Genomic DNA, 19372 nt, shown 5'->3' on the forward strand with positions numbered 1-19372 from the left:
TCTAAATCCCTCGCATGCGCATGGAGATTTTTTTTAATAGTTGCTTCATAAGTTTTTGCATTATCGGCAAGGCCTCTGCATCGCTAAAGCCTGGTAGACACGATGCAAAAGGGGCTTAAGTATTTTGGTACAATTTTGTTTTTAAAGGTTGTTTTTTAAATTTTGATACAATAACTGATACTTTTTAGCGTTTGTTAGTGTTAAATGGCTAAACTTTATGCAAAAATGTTTTTACCAACCCTATAAGAATAGAAACAAGAGAAATGAGGATGTTTGTTTGCTGAATTAAACCCGATATATACTAAATATATTAATTTATGTATTTTCTAAAACTAATTTCTTTGCCATTCTCTTACATTTATGTCTGACTTAACATGCGCATATGCGAGGTTTGAAATCTATTTTTTCCACCAATGACCATTCAACAACCAACATCAGTTGTGTTAAACTAAGCAAAACTTACCTTCTTTACGAAAATGTCAATGCAGCCTGCGTCGATTCAATTTTTACCGTAGTAGGGCCGCTATATTATCTAATAGCTATATGTTATAAAATAAAATAACTATGGGAATTAACCACTAATATCTTAGACAGTAAAAAACAAAGATTGAATCTAAGCACAGGTGAAAGAGCTTGAATTTATCATCATGTAACAAATTGTGATAACTAAAAACGAAGTAGAAGTAGAAAGTAACCTAAAGCGAAAGACGATTGTTTGAAATATCAAGCTTATCAAACTGATAAACAGTAATTTATTAGCAATTTTAATACCCCGTGAGACATATTAAATTGTTTTTTATCAAGGATCAGTTCATATTAACAATGATTGTTTATTCTGGAGGCTTATATAAAAATAACGTCTCTATACTACTCAAACATGTTTTACGCTTTCACGAACACTTGTTACCTAGAAGAGACTACGTTGTCAAAAGTTTTCAAAAAATGTCTCATAAAGTCGATCGGAACAAAACCTACGTGGCTGTTAATATTAATGGACCAGGTGCAGCTGAAAATTTGAATCAAAGAAAAAATATATTCGCAATTTTTCGAAGAAAGAAAACGTCAAACAATGTAACCAAAAAGGAACCTACCTTAAATAAGTCTGAACTAAAGAGACTGTTTAGTCTTGCAAAACCAGAAAAATGGAGACTGGCATGTAAGAACTTATTTGCTTTGTTTTTCTTTAAAAAATTCTATTCCTACAGGTGCAATATGTTTCCTGTTTATTTCAAGTTCAGTGACTATGGCCGTGCCATTTAGTTTAGGAAAAGTCTTAGACATCATATATACAATCGCTGAAGATACTCAACAAAGATTAAACAAAGTATGTGGTGTACTTTTATGCATATTTGTTCTTGGCGCTATATGCAATTTTGGACGGGTTTACTTCATGTCTGTAGCAGGTGAGTTAAATTTTTTTGTTTTGCAGGTCTTGAGTCGGGCTTATTAACTTTTGAAACCTAATTGATCTCTTCTGCTTAAATATCTGCCTACTAAAACTAAAATTACTTTATTTACCATCTTCTTATCTTTATTGGCAAATTACATAATCAGATAAAGTTTCTTAGCTTTTTATTTAATATATAACTTGTATCATTAGAACAATTGCTAAAATTTTTACTTCATGGAATAATCAACTGATGATCAATACAGTAAAAAAATGTATAGTGGGGTTTACATCCAGCATAAAACATTTAATAAGTTCATTGGTAATACAAGTTTTTGTTTATTAAAGCCTCCATCACTAAGCTTTTTTCTGCTAATCCGAGCCTCCTTTAAAATGTTTTAAAAAATTTGAACTTTTTCAAACTTTATTTAAATGTTGTGTTTTGTAATTTAATATCTAGAAACTTCCAGTCACCATAAATAGACAACCCACTTCTCACTTTTCTTATTAGAATGTGTCTTAAAAATAGGGGATAAAGGGATAAAATAGGTTTTACCAATTAGAATATTTTCTTGGATAATTTGTGTGAGATCATCATAATTTTTTTTTTCATTGCAAATATTTGACGGCTTGAAATCATGGTTGCTTTTAGGCAATTGCCTATTTAATCATTTAATGCAATAATTACTTCTTTGAAAGGAAACTACAAAATCACTGAAAATATATCTATCTAGTTCCAAACTGTCAGAAGTCCAATCGTACCTCATGCATGTTGTCTATGCTTAATCGTAGAAAGTTATTTTTGGTTCTGTAAATCATCAAGGATTTGTAGGGTCATTTCCCGTGGATATAATTTCATTGGCTTGAAGTATAGGTTACAGGATGACTCAGGCACTGAGAACAAAGGTTTTCAATGCCATCTTAAAGCAGGAGCAGGGATGGTTTGATAAACGACCTACGGGTGAACTGATTAACCGATTATCATCAGATACTCAAATTGTTGGACAGGCGTTATCCCAAAACATATCCGACGGGTTAAGGTCGACAGTTATGGTATTTGTCGGAACGGGAATGATGGTATTTATGAATTATTATTTGTGGAATTATTTATGACTTTGCATTGCGCCTAATAATTATTTTGGTTTACCAAACTTTAGTAATCATTTGTAGTTTTACATGTCCCCTCAATTGGCTTTAGTTGGCTTGGCGATAGTTCCTCCAGTTGCTGGAGTAGCAGTGGTATATGGGAGATATGTTAGAGGGATTTCGAGGCGGCTGCAAGACTCATTGGCAGAAGCTACTAAAGTGGCAGAAGAAAAAATATCGAACATGCGCACTGTGAAAGCCTTTGCACAGGAACCTAGAGAAATGGATGCCTACTTGCATTCTATAAAAAATGTCTTAAATTTAGGATACCTTGAAGCCAAAGCCAGAGCAATTTTTTACGGAATGGTATGGATAAAAAATCATCCAGTTGACATAGAGAAAAGTTCTTGTACTTAAATATCTTGATCATGTCACATAAGTTATTTTTAAATTGACAGTTCAAAAGAGTTCATACTCTTTTTAGACAGGCTTTAGCGGGCATGTCATCATAATCTCAGTACTGTATTATGGTGGAGTAATGGTATCTTCTCATGAAATAACAGTCGGCAACCTATCATCTTTCTTACTCTATGCGGCATATATTGGTGTGTCCGTGGGAGGATTATCAAGTTTCTACACAGAGTTGAATAGATCTCTGGGTGCCGCTACACGAATTTGGGAAATTATCGATAGGCCACCAACCATTGCAGTTTCCGGTAACATGTTAGCCATAGCTCTTAATTGGAATCAATAAATTAAAACGGCTTGTTTTGCAGGTGGTTTTACACCAATGTCTGAACCGGATGGTCATATTGAGTACAAAAATATAAAGTTTAGTTATCCCTCGCGAGAAGATATAGAAATTTTAAACAATTTTGATCTAAATATAGTACCAGGTAAAATGGTGGCCGTTGTGGGTCCTAGCGGTTCTGGCAAAAGCACTCTGGCGGCTTTATTGTTAAGACTCTATGATCCGGACAATGGTGCTATATATTTAGATGGACACAATATAAAAGATTTGGATCCATCATGGTTACGCAAACATATAGGTACTGTCAGTCAGGAACCGATACTATTTTCATGTTCAATAAAAGACAATATACTGTATGGAGCTGATGATCCAGAAGAAGTGACTGAAGATGAACTTATTAAAGTAGCAAAGGAAGCCAATGTTTATGAATTTGTTCAACAGTTACCAGACGGTTTCAATACTGTTGTTGGGGAACGTGGTGTAATGTTGAGCGGAGGGCAAAAGCAAAGGGTGGCCATAGCTAGAGCACTTATTAAAAATCCGAAAATTTTGCTTCTTGATGAGGCTACAAGGTATTTTTTTCCCACTACGCGAAACAAACGAAATTCTGTACATTTATTAAAGTGCCAACTATGAATATTGTTTTTCCAAAAACATCACTTTTAATGATGTAAACAATTTGGGCCCTCGAAATAGTTATCTTTGTAATATTTTCATATGCTATTCCATGAAATTCAAAATTTTTTTTGCTTCACATAAGATTTTAATCATTTCAGTGCTCTCGATGCTCAATCCGAAAGACTGGTGCAGGAAGCATTAGAAAGAGTAATGAAAGGGAGAACAGTTTTAACGATTGCTCACAGGTTATCCACAATTCAAAATGCGGACACAATTGCTGTGTTAAAAAATGGCCAGATAATCGAACAGGGCAATTACCAGCAGTTACTGAATAGGGAGAATGGCGCCTTTAAGGAATTGATGAAACATCAAACATTCGAAAGTTAACCTTAATTATTTTATTAGGGTGTTTTTGTAAATATGTTTTGTTTTTAATATACCAGGTCCTGCTTGGAGGTTGACTTATGAGTTTGTTTTTTCTTAAGACTTTCGTGTGCCTATAAGTTGTTTCAACGGAATTTTACCAATTCTAAAGTGTGAAAAGTACACTTTTTAGGAGAGAAGATACATTTCTGGTTCTAGACCTCTTAGGTCAACATAAATAAGAAAAAAGTAAAGGATTCCTAAGTCAATAATTTTTTAACTTTAAAATTAAATTTTATTTCATCACAGTATAGTAGGAATGTTATTATAATTAGTTTGAAATCAAAGTTGTTAGATCCAAAACAGGCATTTTTTGAAAATCCTATACATCAGCAAAAACTTAATTAAAAGCAATTTTTTAAATAAAAAAAATTAAAGAACTTACTTAATTCCATAGATAAATAACAAATTAAATTCCTGCAAAAAAAAAGAACTTGGTACTTTTGACTACATGAGCAAATTCACTTCATTTTCTTGAAACAAACTTCCACATATTATGATATAGGGTGTTTTATATCAGTTATAAGACACTGGTTCGAGTGTATGATATAATGGTCGTCTAAACAATAGCACATGAGGTTCGGGTCCATGTAGCATATAGTGTACCCAATTTGGACTTTGCTGTACACCTAAGTTTCGCCATTCAGTTTCAGTCATCAAATGCAGTCGTGGTACTAGTTTTGCTAAATCTGGAGGTAGAATAACATGTCTGTACTCGTAACGTTCATCACAATATTTTTCCGAATATTGTATATTTTCAGCTGGCATCTACAAATATTTTAAATATTTTTATTGTGGTTCCTGCAAATTCCAATTTGCCTTGGATATTTATTAATTCCACTCCCCGTGCAAATTCGGCTGACATTGAAATTTATTAAGAGGCTCTTTGAGTACGATTTCATATCCTGTATTACTTTATTGAAATAGTAATTTGTTTTTATTTTATAATCCATATAACCTTTATAAGCACTATATTTTTCATGCCAAAATTTGCAGTTCAAGCAGAGCGCAAAAATTTGTAATCACAATTACCTTCTAACTGCTTTCTTTCTAATAAATTAACATAGATATTCATAATATACACATGTATATAACGGTATAATAAATATACTTCCCTCCCAAGAAAACTTTTATTTCCAAAATCAATCAAGCGTCAGCATAAAGTAGTCACAGGATAAATAACTAAAGTTTAATATTCTGTGATAGAATTCTTATTCTTCTTTAAGTTGCCCCAAAGCAATTTGCTAGCATGTATTTAGGCTCCTAGAAATACAAATAGAAATAGAATAGAATACAAATAAAATATTCTACTTCTTTTGTGATTTGAATTTAAAAGTGGAATAGAAAATTATCTATGAACGCGATCAATAGACCCCGATTGGTTTACAATAAAAATGGTAATATGTAGATATTATAGAAATGATAAAATTATCCAGGTTGTAGTCCACAAAGCTTTGTCACTGATTAATGCCGGCAATGATCATATGGACCATGTCCTACTGATTTTAGTAAAATGTTCATGTATGGTTTCTAACTACCACGTTTATTCTTTGGTGATAACCTCATTAGGCAATTTTTTCTTGTTGACGAGAGAAATATCATTTATTTATTTTTTATTTTTCTATTATGGAAAATAATATATTAGTCTATATCAAGGAAACAAAAGAAGCCGTAAGAGTCGTATTGGACATATTCGAGAATTTTAATCCATGGTTATTTCCAGGAGCAAGAGGTGAACATATTAAAGAAGCAATTAGAGCAACTAAAACTTTGTATTCAGAATAGCGATTTGTTAATTGCTGATCCCGAAATTTCTAAGTTGAATACTCAAAATACTAAATTAAAACACAGGCTGTCAATATTGAATCGAGTAAGTTTAAAATTTATAAGTAATAATTTGTTATACTAGTTATTTGTTTAATTAGAATTTTGGACATTGTATACTTTTTTTATTTATATGTTTTTGTATAACAACCTTATTTTTTGATATGGAATAGGCAATCATGATAGAATCTTCTAAAACTAAATCATCTACTGATGAAAATTATCAAAGTATATCAAATATACTGAATATCCTCTTCTCAGCAGCTATAAGTCTAGCCTGTGACGATATTGCTGATGCCCCTATTGACATTGCGTTATCAGGTAATAATCCTAAATTTGCTGATTATCAGTGTAATTCAGCATTACAGATTGCAAACCTGTACAAGAAACTGGGTATGTGTTGTTGTAAATGGTTTGTTTTATGTTATAAGGTGTATAATTTTAGGCAAAAAAGTTAATCCAAGAGAAATAGGCCAAAAAATAATACAAAATGTACCCTCGCATAAGTTAATAGCAAAACTGGAATTAGCAGGTCCTGGTTTCATTAATATATATTTAAATAAAGAATTTGCAGTGGAAGCACTTACAAAACTATTGAATGAAGGTTTAAAACCCCCACCAATATCGAAAAAACTCAAAATTGTAGTCGATTTTTCTTCCCCAAATATTGCCAAGGAAATGCATGTTGGCCACTTAAGGTCTACTATTATTGGTGAGAGTATCTGCCGACTTTTGGAGTATCTAGGTCATACTGTATTGCGTCTAAACCATGTTGGTGACTGGGGTACTCAGTTTGGAATGTTGATTGCTCATCTTCAAGAAAAATTTCCTAATTATTTAATTAGCCCTCCACCGATTAGTGATTTACAGCAGTTGTATAAAGAGTCGAAGAAGAGGTTCGATGAAGATGAAGAGTTTAAGAAAAGGGCTTATAGTAGTGTGGTCAAATTGCAATCATTTGATCCTGATCATAAAAAAGCGTGGGAATTAATTTGCAATGTATCAAGAAAAGGTAAATTTAATTATTATTTTAAGTAATTATAATCATCAAAATACCTCAAATCTTGGCACTGTCCAATCAAAAAAGAGGGTGTTTCTTTATATTTTGCTTTATGCAATCTTAAAGACTAATACAAAGACGTAGGGTTTTTTTATGTTTTATCTTTTGGTAATATTATATTCTATACCTATTGTACTTGTGGTGAAATGAAAAACACCCTGTTCAACTTACTTTCAAGTCCAATAAATCAAAATCGTCATTAAACTTCAAATATATTCAAATATTAAAGACAGTTTTCCTTACCTAGTATTGTGAATGGGCCCATAATTTATTAGCCCAAGTTCACTGGATAGGTATAGTTTTACACTGACAATTTTTTCATAAATCTTTAAGTAATCATATATAGAGGCCCTGTTTATGCCGATAATACAGAAACTTATGAAGCAAGAAGCAACAATGAAAAAAAAACGAGTTAAACGAATTGCTATTTACAAAGAAAATGGCGTAAAGTGCAGGTTAGTCAAGGTGACCAACTTCGAAAGAGATGGGTCCAGGACGCTTACATCAACCTCCCTTCCCTTAACTCATGTAAAAATAAAAACAAATTATATATATTTTTAATTTATTTGAAAAAAATATCATTAACTTTAGTGTATAAAAAAACTTTTACATGGAAAATATGTACGAATTAAATTTTAATGCCAAATGATTTTTTAAAACCACCTATTGTTTAAAAGGATACTTATTTTGACCACCTATTCCTTTCAGAGCAAAATCATTTTTTTAAAAGGAATTTGTGAAACTCCAGACAGCTTAAATTCCCGTTGCAAGTTGACTTTTTTCGCTACTCCAAAAGTTGTTTATAATTGGAAACACTCTTTCTTCCTCTGCATAGGCAGACCCAGTACTAATGCTTTTTTATACAATTATCAAAAATTTTAAGCCATTGGACGCATATATTGATATAATTAGCTTGCCAATCTTCCAACTTTTCATTGGTTACAAATTCCTTTATTAAAGATATTTCGTCAAATTGTTCATCTAATTTGCCATTGTGAGAGGTATTCCTCGGCTGTCAAGTAAAACTCAACTATGGTTGTTTCTATGGAATTACTCGATTGTGATAGTGCATCTCGGAATTGACGAAAAGTACGACTTAAGAGCGGGAAATAGTTGGGAGATAAAATCTAATGCCTAATATTTAAAAATCCGGAACAGTTCAGTACGAGTAGGTTTTCTAGGACGTTGTCAGAAAAACCTGATATTGTACCGGCCAATTCTGTACGGTTGGTCAGCCAGGGTTAGTGGGTGAAGAGGCATGCATCAATTTCTATCGTACCCTCTGTATTATCTATTGGTTTACCCATAGAGCTACCAAAGATAAGAGGGCCTGTCCAATTCCAATAATATAGGAATTTATAAAGAAACTTTGAAAAAATTTTTGATAAGGTCCATTCAAAATGTGCTTGCGCGAGATTTAAATTCTTGCATTTAACTAATAACCTAATAACAGCTCCTCAATAAGTTTGGTTTCGGCAATTTTTTCTTAAAATGTGTCTAGATTTCGTTGAATGTTTTGGCAAAACGAGTTGTCTGTGAAAAGCAATTTTTTACATATGTTAATTTACTTGTAAAAATTCGACCTTAAAAGGATCCTATGTTAACCTACAAAATCTTGGTGCAAATAAGGAATTAATGGCCTATGATGTTTGAATGCTGTATATAAGTGCAACTATGGTTAAAAATCTTACTAGTTGCCTTAAGTTTATCTTCTGCACTTATCGCATCTCAAAAAATTGTGTTCATTGTTTTTGGGTTTTGACTCAGTATTTTATCAATATTTACTGTTGTCATCCTCATACACTGTTCAGGAACCATTTTAAGCTCTTTTTACACCAATTTATACACCTCTTAATTTTTTTTCTAGCTATTGCCTGATTGACCACCTTCTTCCCATGTTAGGTACCAGAAAATTATTAGCAGCAAAGACATATCATTTCTTTTTTAATTCTTGAACATTCAAACTAAATACTAAATACTTGGTTGAACTGGTAAATGATATTTGGAAAGGTTGAAATTAATTGAGGAAGATTGTTCTTAGTGTAAAGTTAGTTTGTCTTGTCAAGAATATCACGAATTTAAGCAGTTATTTCATGAATTTATTATCAGTGTAAAACTAGTATTCTGGACAGTAGTATTTTCAATTAATATTTAGAGTTTCAGAAAATCTATGATCGGCTCGATGTCAGTTTAGTTGAACGTGGCGAATCCTTTTATCAGGACAGAATGGAACAACTCGTCAAGGAACTGGAAAGTCGCGGGCTGTTGGAGGAGGACGAAGGGAGAAAGGTGATGTGGGGTGACACAAGTATTCCGCTAACTGTAGTTAAGTCCGATGGCGGTTTCACGTATGACACTTCCGACATGGCGTGCCTCAAACAGAGGCTTCATGAAGAAAAAGCAGATTGGGTCATTTACGTAACTGATTTGGGGCAAGCCACCCACTTCAATTCATTGTTTGGGTGTGCGAAAAAAGCTGGTATATTGGACGAGAAAGTGCATAAAGTAACCCACGTCGGATTCGGCGTTGTATTAGGAGAAGACAAGAAAAAATTCAAAACACGTTCCGGCGACACCGTAAAACTGCTCGATTTACTGGAGGAAGGATTGAAACGAGCCTCAGAGAAATTGAAAGAGAAGGGGCGGGACAAGGTGTTAACTTGGGAAGAATTAAAAAAGGCTCAGGAATCGGTGGCTTACGGGTGCATTAAATATGCGGATTTATCTCACAACAGGAATCACGAATATGTATTTTCTTTCGATAAAATGTTGGAAGACAGAGGAAACACCGCAGTCTATTTGCTTTACGCCTATACCCGTATTAAATCCATCGCTCGTAATGCAAATATGACGCCGGACAAAATCAGGGAACTGGCCAAAACGAACCGGGTGTCGCTCGAAGACGACAAAGGCTGGAAACTGGGAAAGGTACTGATTCGTTTTCCCGACGTCCTCTTGAAATCTGCGGACGATCTTTGTCTGCATCCCTTGTGCGAATACCTATACGAGATCGCCACAACGTTTACGGAATTTTACGATTCCTGTTATTGCATGGAGAGGGACACGAGCGGTGACGTGGTGAAGGTTCACGTCGGTAGAATTTTGTTGGCCGAAGCCGCCGCGACAATTATGGCGACCTGTTTCGATATTTTAGGAATTAAACCGGTCAGCAAAATGTGAAATAAAGGGTTCGTTCTCTAAGAAGTTGTTTTGATTATTTCCTATGGAGTAATCGAAATCGCAAAAGACAAGAAGTAATCTTTTTCAATCTTCTTCTTCTGATGCCAATCCATTCACTGCATGTTGGAATCTGCCTTTGTCTCTTGCTGTGTTTATGAGCTCTCCTATAGTCTTCGGATTGTCTGAAGTTTCTTGCCCATGACAGCTGCTTTCTACCAATTCTCCTCTTGCCTTCTTTCCATCTTTCCTTCGAGTATGAGTTGTAGAATATTTTCCAGGGTATTTTTAAGACACGTCTGTATGGCTATTTTATTCTATTTATGCTGCTGGTTTTCATGGTATGCGCTTCTACGCCATCGAGCAGGACAGACCACACATAGCATCTTGCGTACCGCAAACGTAGTTGCAGTTGGGTATATTGCAGCTTAGTACATTTCTAAACTTAATAAATGTTGCACGTGCTTTCTCTATTCTTGTTCTAGTTTCCCTTTCAGGGTTCCAGTCCGCATGCTGCCAACATCCAAGGTATTGATATTTTTGGACAAGCTATACGAGTTGGTTAGTGTGCGTTAGCATATATTTGTTTGTCTCTGCTAATGATCGTGGAATCTTGGAATTGATGTTTAGGCCATATCGCTTGCCGGTTTCATTCAGTCGGGTGCACATGTCCTGTAACTCATTCGTGTTTGCAACTAGTACGGAGTCATCTGCGCATCTCAGGTTCGATATTGGGTTTCCATTAACCGTTATTCCATGTTCGGAGTTCTCAAACGTTCTACTAAAAATCTCTTGCGAGTATATATTAAATAATACTAGTGAGAGTACACATCCCTGTCTCACACCTCCATGTATACGGATGTCTTCGGTTCTGATGTTTTGTGTTTTTATCTGTGCTCTTTGATACCAGTTTAAGTTTCCTATACATCCGATATCTTTTTCATCCAGTATGTTTTTCGCAGTATCTCAGGCCTTTTCGTAATTAATGAAGCACATGAACACATCTTTAACATCTAGACAGTACTGTGTTAGTATTTGTATGCTGAATAGTGCTTCTCTGGTGCCCATTCCAGCTACTGTAATAATATTTACCAAAGTTCTGGATTCTTCGAGTTGCTGACACCTGCTTATATACTGTTTGAGAAGGGCACAGCTAGGGAACATGCCTTGGATGGCTTATTCCCATATTGGTGAAAGTTTGGTGAAAGAGACCTGAGTCGCGGTTAAGATTGTATGGTTGCTTACAGATTTTCATCTAAGAATCAATTGTTTAAGACATCCAAATATGAAAAAAAAAACTGATTAAGCGATCTTCAAAGAAACTTAAACCGGCTATTGTAGAAATTTTCTTCTTAAAGTGCCATCTGTATTCAATGAAGATCGGTAACAATCACGGACAGTGATCTATTTTATACATTTTTTAATAAGGTGTGCGAGTCCAAATCAGTTCAGTCTCTGATGTTCTTCAATCTGGAGCATTGTCGACGCCCGGGACCGCGTTTTCCCTCGATCTTACCTTCCATTCTGAGTTGAAGGAAATTGTGTTTGTTATCTCTCATAAGATGACCGAGGTGCGCTACGAGTTTTTTTTTTCTTTATTGTTTCGAGGAACTCGCGTTCCTGGTTCACTCGATCTAGAACTTCCAAATTTGAAACGTGATCAGTCGATGGTATCCTTAACATTTTACGATACATCCACATCTCAGACGCTTCCAGCTTATTCATTGTGCTTACTTACTTCACTTTTACGGTACCGAAAAAGAAGTGTGGAGTGCACGTAGCATTTGACGAATTTGTGTCTTGTGTAAAGGGTTCATCTATTTCTTTCCGTCTGCATTTAAAGTTTATGAAATTAGTTTCCGTTAAAAATTCGAGCCGTGCGGTCGTTTGCAGATGTTTCAAATCAACTAAATAATTATCTATTAAAAATATACATGATGTACGTTTGCGCATATCAGATAGGCACTGTAAATTTTGCGTTTTTCGGAGTTCTTTAAACAATCAAAGATCATATAAAAAATTCTCTGCTCTTCGGATTATTTATAGTTCAATTAGGTTAGTGAACAGAACTAACTGCTGTTTTGCTAAATAGTACAATAAACCACACATCCGGTATAAATACTTTGAAAAACAAAATGATAGAAGTCAATAAAACCGTGTTTCTACTACGCATTGTTTTATCAGAATCAGTAGGACTTAAAGGGTTTCAAGAGTTGCTCTTGCTCTTCTATTTCAAGGTGTTATTTTATTGACACCAAATGTTACTATTTAAGTTAATGAATATCAAGTAGCAACACGGTTGGACCATAAAGAAGATACGCTCGGTCCAAATTAATCTTTATAGCTGCAAGTTCTAAACTCATCCGATGTAATTTTATCATGTTTCTATTTGCATTACACCATGAACAATGTATCAAAAGAAGAGTGGTAATTTATTCAATAATTACAAAACTATGAAATAAAAGTATGGGACCCCCAAATTACAAGCATAAAAAAAGTTAACACAGTATTTATTAGTTTATATCTTTATAACGATTAAAATTAGACGATCTTTGGTTAAGCTATTTCAAAACATACAATATAATTAAATCTAAGGGGAGTATTAATTTGGTGTAGTTAGGTTCAAAACTACTCTTAAAATGGCACAGAAAGAGTGCTTGCTTTAGTTATTTTTTGATTGCACATAAAAGTTTGTGAGAGAATTTGTGGAGACAACAAATAAAAGGGTTTCTTAATAAATCAAATTTTATTTTGGATTATCAACAACACTGTCCTGCTATTTTGATCGAAATATCATACAGTACGTACGCGTAAAATTTCCAACAGTCGTAGTTTGTTGCCCTTAAGGTGTGGATTTATATACTGGATCTATACTCTTTAAACGTCACTGTCGATATGTTACACAGTAAAAAACCCATAAAAATCAAAAATTGCTTAAACTAAAAAACAGTTATATTGCTCCCAAACCCACTTGATTGGGTATTTTCATTTTTTCTGGCTGGAATTCTACTCTCTACCCGCTTATATCCTGTATGAGATGGGTGGAGTTAAAGGAGGGGCATACACATTTTCTCGGATGACTGATTCCCATATTGTTGAGCCGCGGCTAAGATCGATTGCTTCTAGATTTTTATGGATTCTCGGATTTTTCTTTGGTGGAAAATTTGATTACAGTATATGCAAGATCCACTGGATAAGTCCTAGTCAATCAATCATTTCGATGCTCAGCACTAAATTAAATTCCGGAGTAAATCCTCCAATGGGATCTCCGGGGAAGACAGTTTTGAGCGGATCCAAGGATATAAAGCTTAAATATAGAACCAGAATCAAGATATGTACATAGAATGTGAAGACAATGGCAAGGGCAGGAAAGATTCAGAATGCAATGCAGGAGATGAGAAGAACGAATATCGGGATTATGGGAGTGTCTGAAATGAGATGCCCTAATTCAGGAGAGCTGAAAGTGGAGGACCACACAGTTTTCTACTCGGGAACCGATGGAACCCATGAACATGGTGTCAGAGTCATAATATCTCCTAACATAGCCCAGTGCATTACGAATTTGGTCCCATATCAGAAAGAGCTACTACAGGTCAATGCTACTCCAATCAAAATCAACATCTTGCAAGTTTACGCCCCAACTGGAGATAATCCAGAAGACCAGGTCATAGAGTTCTATCACTACATCAACCTCGTGATTGAGAAAATACCTAAACATGAGCTACTCATTGTGATGGGGGACTTCAATGCTATACTGGGAGCAGGGAACAGATCTCATCACATCGGAGAACACGGTCTCGGGAAAAGAAATGAGCGAGAAGATCTACTGGAGACATTTGCAGAGAGCAACGATCTGGTGGTTATGAATACATTCTTCAAGCTCCCGCCCTTTATACATGGAAATCACCTCAAGACCAACCAGGAAGGATAGTACGAAATAAAATTGACTATCTGCTCGACAAAATCAACACAGGCTCAACAACATCAGATATGCTGATGATACAATTGTCTTTGCTGATAGTCTCGAAGACCTACAGCTCCTGATGGACAAAATTACCTAACGCAGCAGTCAATACGGCATTGAAGTCAACGTAAGTAAGACCAAACTTATGATAATCAGCAGAGAAAAAATAACAGAAAGTCATCTAATTATAAATCAAGCTACTATCGAAAGAGTAGATCACTACAAATATCTGGGAACCATAATGAGGACTGGAATAACGCACAGGAAATAAAAACACGCATAGGAAAAGCCAGATCAACCTTTAACCACATGGGTGCATTTTTCAAAAGTCATAACCTCACCCTTGACACTAAAGTAAGGCTCCTGCGATGCTACGTCTTCTCCGTTCTTCTTTATGGTGCAGAGTCCTGGACGCTCAGCGAAACCACAGCCTAAAAACTGAACGCTTTCGAGATATGGCTGTACAGGAGAATGCTAAAAATCCCCTGGACGGCAAGAGTAACGAATACGGAAGTTCTGAGAACAATGAAATAAGACCTGGAACTAATGAACACAATTAAAACCCGCAAATTAGAATACCTAGGTTACATCTTGCGGAATGAAGAAAGATTCGGTCTGCTGCAGACAATCCTACAAGGAAAAATCCTTGGACGAAGAGGACCAGCTTAAAAATTTCAGGACCTGGTTCAACAAAACATCCACGCATTCCGAATTGCGTCAGACAAAGTCCGAATCGCTATGATGATCGCCAACATTCGCAACGGATCGGCACCCTAAGAAGATATGCAAGAATTTTAGATTTTTCGGTAACTGCTGATAAGTTTATTTGTCTTAGGATTAAGGCTCTTTTAGGCTAGCAGATATTTTTGGTCCTGTTTCTCCAATGTAATCGTATTCTTTGTTACATATTCATGGAATACAATAAACTTCTGTAATTTCATTTGTTTAGGGTCATGACTTTTTCACAGATTCTATTTCAACCCGAGTCACAGAGCCCAGAATTAAAACACCTAGAGATACACTTGACCACAACTCACTGTTATACTTCCTTACATTCCTAACACATATCAAAAGTTCTTAGGAAATATAATATTTAAACCAGAGTTACCACTTGTCCAAAAATCTTTTAACATCTTCGATCTTATCTTATTCGAAAAAACTAAAAATCTTCTCCCAAAGAAAAATCCGAGAATCCATAGAAATCTATAAGCAATCAAACAATCTTAACCGCGACTCAGGTCTTTACCTTTCATCAATACGGGAATCAGCCATCCGAGGCAATGTTCATGCCCTTTCATTAGCTTTGCCTTTCTCAACAGTATATAAGCAGGTGCAGAGTAGAATGCAATCCAGTTTGAGTTAAGTTCTGAAGAGCAAGTCAACAAGTTTGATTTATCAACAACCGACGCAGGATTGATCCTGAAGATTTGTAAATAGTATTACTACAGTAGTCAGTGGAAGTTTTTTTGAAGATCGCTTAATCAGTTCTTTTTTTCATATTTGGTTGTCTAAAAGTAATAAACTTGTTTCGAGGGTTGATTTATTTGTTTCTTTGTAGTGTCACTACACAAAGTAATACCGAAAAAGTTTTCTTTTATATTCGAGCTAATTAAATGCGAGGTTGCACGATTGCCCCACTTATTGCTGTAATTATTTTATCTTGCCGAGAGATGCAGTGGCAAGACAAGCATTTTTTTAAAAATATTCAAACCATCAGGCAGCCCACGTTTGTAATGAGTATTTTTGCGCCATTTGTTCCGCGACCTGAGATTCATTCATTAAATTATTTGATGTAACTGAGTTCTAACTAACTATACAACTAATTTTTATACTTATCGAACTTTGCACCATCCTATATAACCTTGGCGAATGTATGGTGCACCTTACTTGAACGATTTGCGCTGAAAATTATTAAGGTATAACTTGTTTAGTTTTTACTTTTCATAACGTTTACAAAGTACTCTTATCGCTTTATTGCAAATACGGGAAGTCACCTGCAAAAACCGCTTCCCGCTTAGAATGCTCTAGGTTTCGAAGTTGTTACTTTGATGCACAGCTTTTCCCGTGGGACCCGAGATTGGGAAAGTTCTAAAGCACTGTCACACTGCCCGATATACGATCGGAAAAATCAAACTTTTGCACAGGATATACTGTGCCCGGCCAATATGTATTACCGAGAAACTTCAAAGTGGTCGTCCCACGACGCGTATCCCTTCGGCCGCCCAGACGAAAAGAAATATTTTCGCTTCAGATTTGGGACGGTTTGTCATATTCCAAGCTTTCTTTAAATAAAATTTGGAAGTACTGATCTAAAATTGTCACCTTTTGTAGATTTGCTTAATATAATTGAATGAGTGATTGGAAAAAGGGTAACATTCCAAAAACATGGCGAATTAAAGTGAGATAGTCAATATATTAAAATTTGTATTCTCTTTCTGCTGAGCGCAAAAACGATAATATCGGCGGCTCCCTTCATATAATAATTTTGTTGTTAGGCGGAAAGAAGATAATATTCCTGGAATGTTATCGGTCTTCGGCGCAATATGATTTACGCGCCCTGTTGACAACCGTTAGCGTCTTGAACCGATTATTTCACATAGTTTTGCATTTTCGTTGAGACAACAGGTGTTTTAATAGTTTTGATTATCTGTAATTTGAAGTTTGAGAGTTTAGTGAGTAGAAGGTGAGTGCCTATTTAGTGATGGTTAAATAGAAATATTAAAGTTGTATTTCTGTATTGTACATTGTGTTGTATGTCAGATTCAGCGGATTCAGAGGGAGAACGTGAAGGGAAAAGGTGAAAGTTGGACAAAAAATGTCACATAAAAGAAAGGGAAAAATTAGCTAGACAACGAGGAGCACAGTTTGTTACACATAAAGGTAAACTAGTTAATGCTAAGATAACCGGGCCGGATTGCACGTGCCGTAAAAAATGTATTGCAGATTTTACTATTGAAGAAAAACGTTCACTAATTGAAATTGTTTATAATGGACAGCCAAAAAATGAAAAAGATACATATCTTATGGGACTAATACAAAGATACGATGTTGCCAGACATCGTCCTGCAACAGCAGAGTCTAGACAAAATCCTTCTTCTTTCACATATTTTGCTATGGAAGGTACGTGCAGAGTTGAAGTTTGCCGCAGTGCGTACATGAGTTTGTATGGTCTCTCGAATAAAGTCGTACAACGTTTAACCAAGCTCCGTGGAACTGAAACTTCACCATTTGACATGAGAAGAAGCCATGCAAATAAATTCAATGGCGCAATTGTTGCCAAAATTGATGACCATATCAAATCATTTCCAAAAAAAGAGTCTCATTAATTACCTACTTAGATGGAAGTTTGAACATCACTAAGATGTATGAGCTCTTCACTAATGAAAATCCTGATTTGTGAACTCGCGTCAAGTATGAATATTATTTGAGACACTTTCAGGAAAACTACGGATACCGGTTTGGTAGGCCTCAAATCGACGTTTGCTCGACTTTTGAAGATTTAAATGCAAAAATAAAGTCGACTACTCTTAATGAAACAGCAAAGAGGTGCGCATTTGCAGAGCTTATGATTTATAAAAGACGAGCATCCAAATTTTACAAAACACTTTAAGAAATCAAGGAGACCTGTAAAGAGAGGAATGACGTTGGAACCGTAGTATTTGATTATATGCAAAATCTTTCCCTTCCATTAATGCCAGTTCAGGAAATGTTCCATCTGCAATAACTTTGGTATTATGTTTTGAACGTTCACATCCTTGACAACGATGTATCGGTCTTTTCTATACTCATACAGAGGGAGATGCTCAGCGAGGCCGTAATGAAGTCAGTACGCCCATTTTGGACTTTATCACCCAATATATTTCTGAAGAAGTCAGAACCCTTCATGTTTTTAGTGATGCTTGCGCTGGGCAAAACCGCAACCATATTCTAACCAGGTTGTTTACTGCCCTGACTATGAATGGCAGATTTGAAGTTATCCATCAATACTTTCCCATTCGAGGTCATAGTTTTTTGCATTGCGATAGAAACTTTTCTGTTATCAAGCGCTCTTTAAGAAAGTTTGACCGAATTTACTCTCCAGAACAATACAACGATATCATTACGTCTACCAAGAAGAAAAATCCCAAGTTTCAAGTAAAACGGCTAACAAATACCGACATACTTGATTTCAAAGGTTGGTGGTCTCAATACTTTAAAAAGACTGCCTAAGATGTTGAGAACTCTTCACCCATGGTCTTTTCAATATGATGAAACAATACAATGTGGATCTTCCCATTCCCGTGGGAAAGTTTCTATCAACTATAAGAAGCTGGAAGATATTTCCAAAATAGTTCATTACATACCCGAAGACTACAGGACCTTCTATAATGAAATTCTGGCCAATCCCACTACAAATAGAGAAACCAGCGACCCAGAAGTCTAAGAAGCATATAAATAATATTTCTTACTAAGTTGGTTGCTTAAATAAATCAGAGTTCTTCATTAACGCCCTCATTTTTTTTTAACTAACTTTTTGCAATTTGGAAATTAACGGTTTCGCAGATAAACTGTTTTTTTCGATTTCCTAGAAACAGGCTTCACTGGAATGATATCCTTCTTCCAATCAGCCATTCAATTAAGCATTCATTTTCTATAAAAAAACTTAATAAAACTTAGTTGTCTGTGGCGCTTTTGTTTTCGTTTATTGTTTCGTTTTATATTTTACCCAATTAATATATCTTATTGGTAGAAAATTTATATTTAAGGGTCATTAATTATTTAGTTTTGGTTAGTTTCATCTAAGAATGCGCTAAGAAATTTTTCCCAGATCGATAACTTCTGCGACTCTGAGTATAAATACATAAAATAAAACTTAACAAAGCCCGTTTTTGTTTTGTCTTTTGCTACCAAGAAATTACCTACTTTCGCGTCAATAATTAGATAGTCTTTTGTACATTACAAATTGCAAAATTGATGCTAATTGCACGCCGAACCGATGCGCTAACTTCAGTATAATTATCTGCACGCATTCAATCACATATCTGTTTTTTTTTATTTTGCTTACGGTATCGAGTTATTTGCGGGCAAACGGTATACCGAAAT

At 35.2% G+C, this 19372-nt stretch overlaps 3 protein-coding genes across 5 annotated transcripts; 2 read left to right on the plus strand and 1 right to left on the minus strand.

The window, feature by feature from the left end:
• The first annotated feature begins 307 nt into the window (after positions 1–307).
• Positions 308–4434, plus strand: LOC132705604 (ATP-binding cassette sub-family B member 10, mitochondrial). 3 transcript variants are annotated; one of them, XM_060676289.1, is made up of 7 exons: positions 308–1156; positions 1206–1403; positions 2262–2464; positions 2558–2839; positions 2958–3189; positions 3250–3796; positions 4001–4434. In XM_060676289.1, the coding sequence occupies exons 1-7, from the start codon at positions 823–825 to the stop codon at positions 4227–4229; spliced, it is 2025 nt and encodes a 674-aa protein (XP_060532272.1). In that variant the 5' UTR covers positions 308–822; the 3' UTR covers positions 4230–4434. The 3 variants fall into 3 exon arrangements, with proteins under 3 accessions (XP_060532272.1, XP_060532273.1, XP_060532274.1); XM_060676290.1 differs by lacking the exon at positions 308–1156 and having other exon boundaries at positions 1287–1403; positions 2220–2464; XM_060676291.1 differs by lacking the exons at positions 308–1156; positions 1206–1403 and having other exon boundaries at positions 2341–2464; positions 2545–2839.
• Positions 4435–4580: 146 nt separating this feature from the next.
• LOC132705606 (cyclin-dependent kinases regulatory subunit-like) lies at positions 4581–5439 on the minus strand. Its single transcript, XM_060676293.1, has 2 exons — positions 5298–5439; positions 4581–5033 (listed from the first exon to the last, which is right to left on the minus strand). Exon 2 carries the CDS (start codon positions 5031–5033, stop codon positions 4782–4784), a length of 252 nt encoding a protein of 83 aa, XP_060532276.1. The 5' UTR covers positions 5298–5439; the 3' UTR covers positions 4581–4781.
• A 380-nt stretch (positions 5440–5819) lies between these two features.
• On the plus strand, positions 5820–10338 carry LOC132705452 (arginine--tRNA ligase, cytoplasmic). The gene is made up of 5 exons (XM_060676037.1): positions 5820–5936; positions 5989–6135; positions 6263–6482; positions 6535–7101; positions 9305–10338. Exons 1-5 carry the CDS (start codon positions 5892–5894, stop codon positions 10327–10329), a joined length of 2004 nt encoding a protein of 667 aa, XP_060532020.1. The 5' UTR covers positions 5820–5891; the 3' UTR covers positions 10330–10338.
• The last annotated feature ends 9034 nt before the right edge of the window (positions 10339–19372 follow it).

This window comes from Cylas formicarius, unplaced genomic scaffold (genome assembly GCF_029955315.1).
Source record: "Cylas formicarius isolate icCylForm1 unplaced genomic scaffold, icCylForm1.1 PGA_scaffold_7__23_contigs__length_41026272, whole genome shotgun sequence".
NCBI lineage: Eukaryota > Metazoa > Arthropoda > Insecta > Coleoptera > Brentidae > Cylas > Cylas formicarius.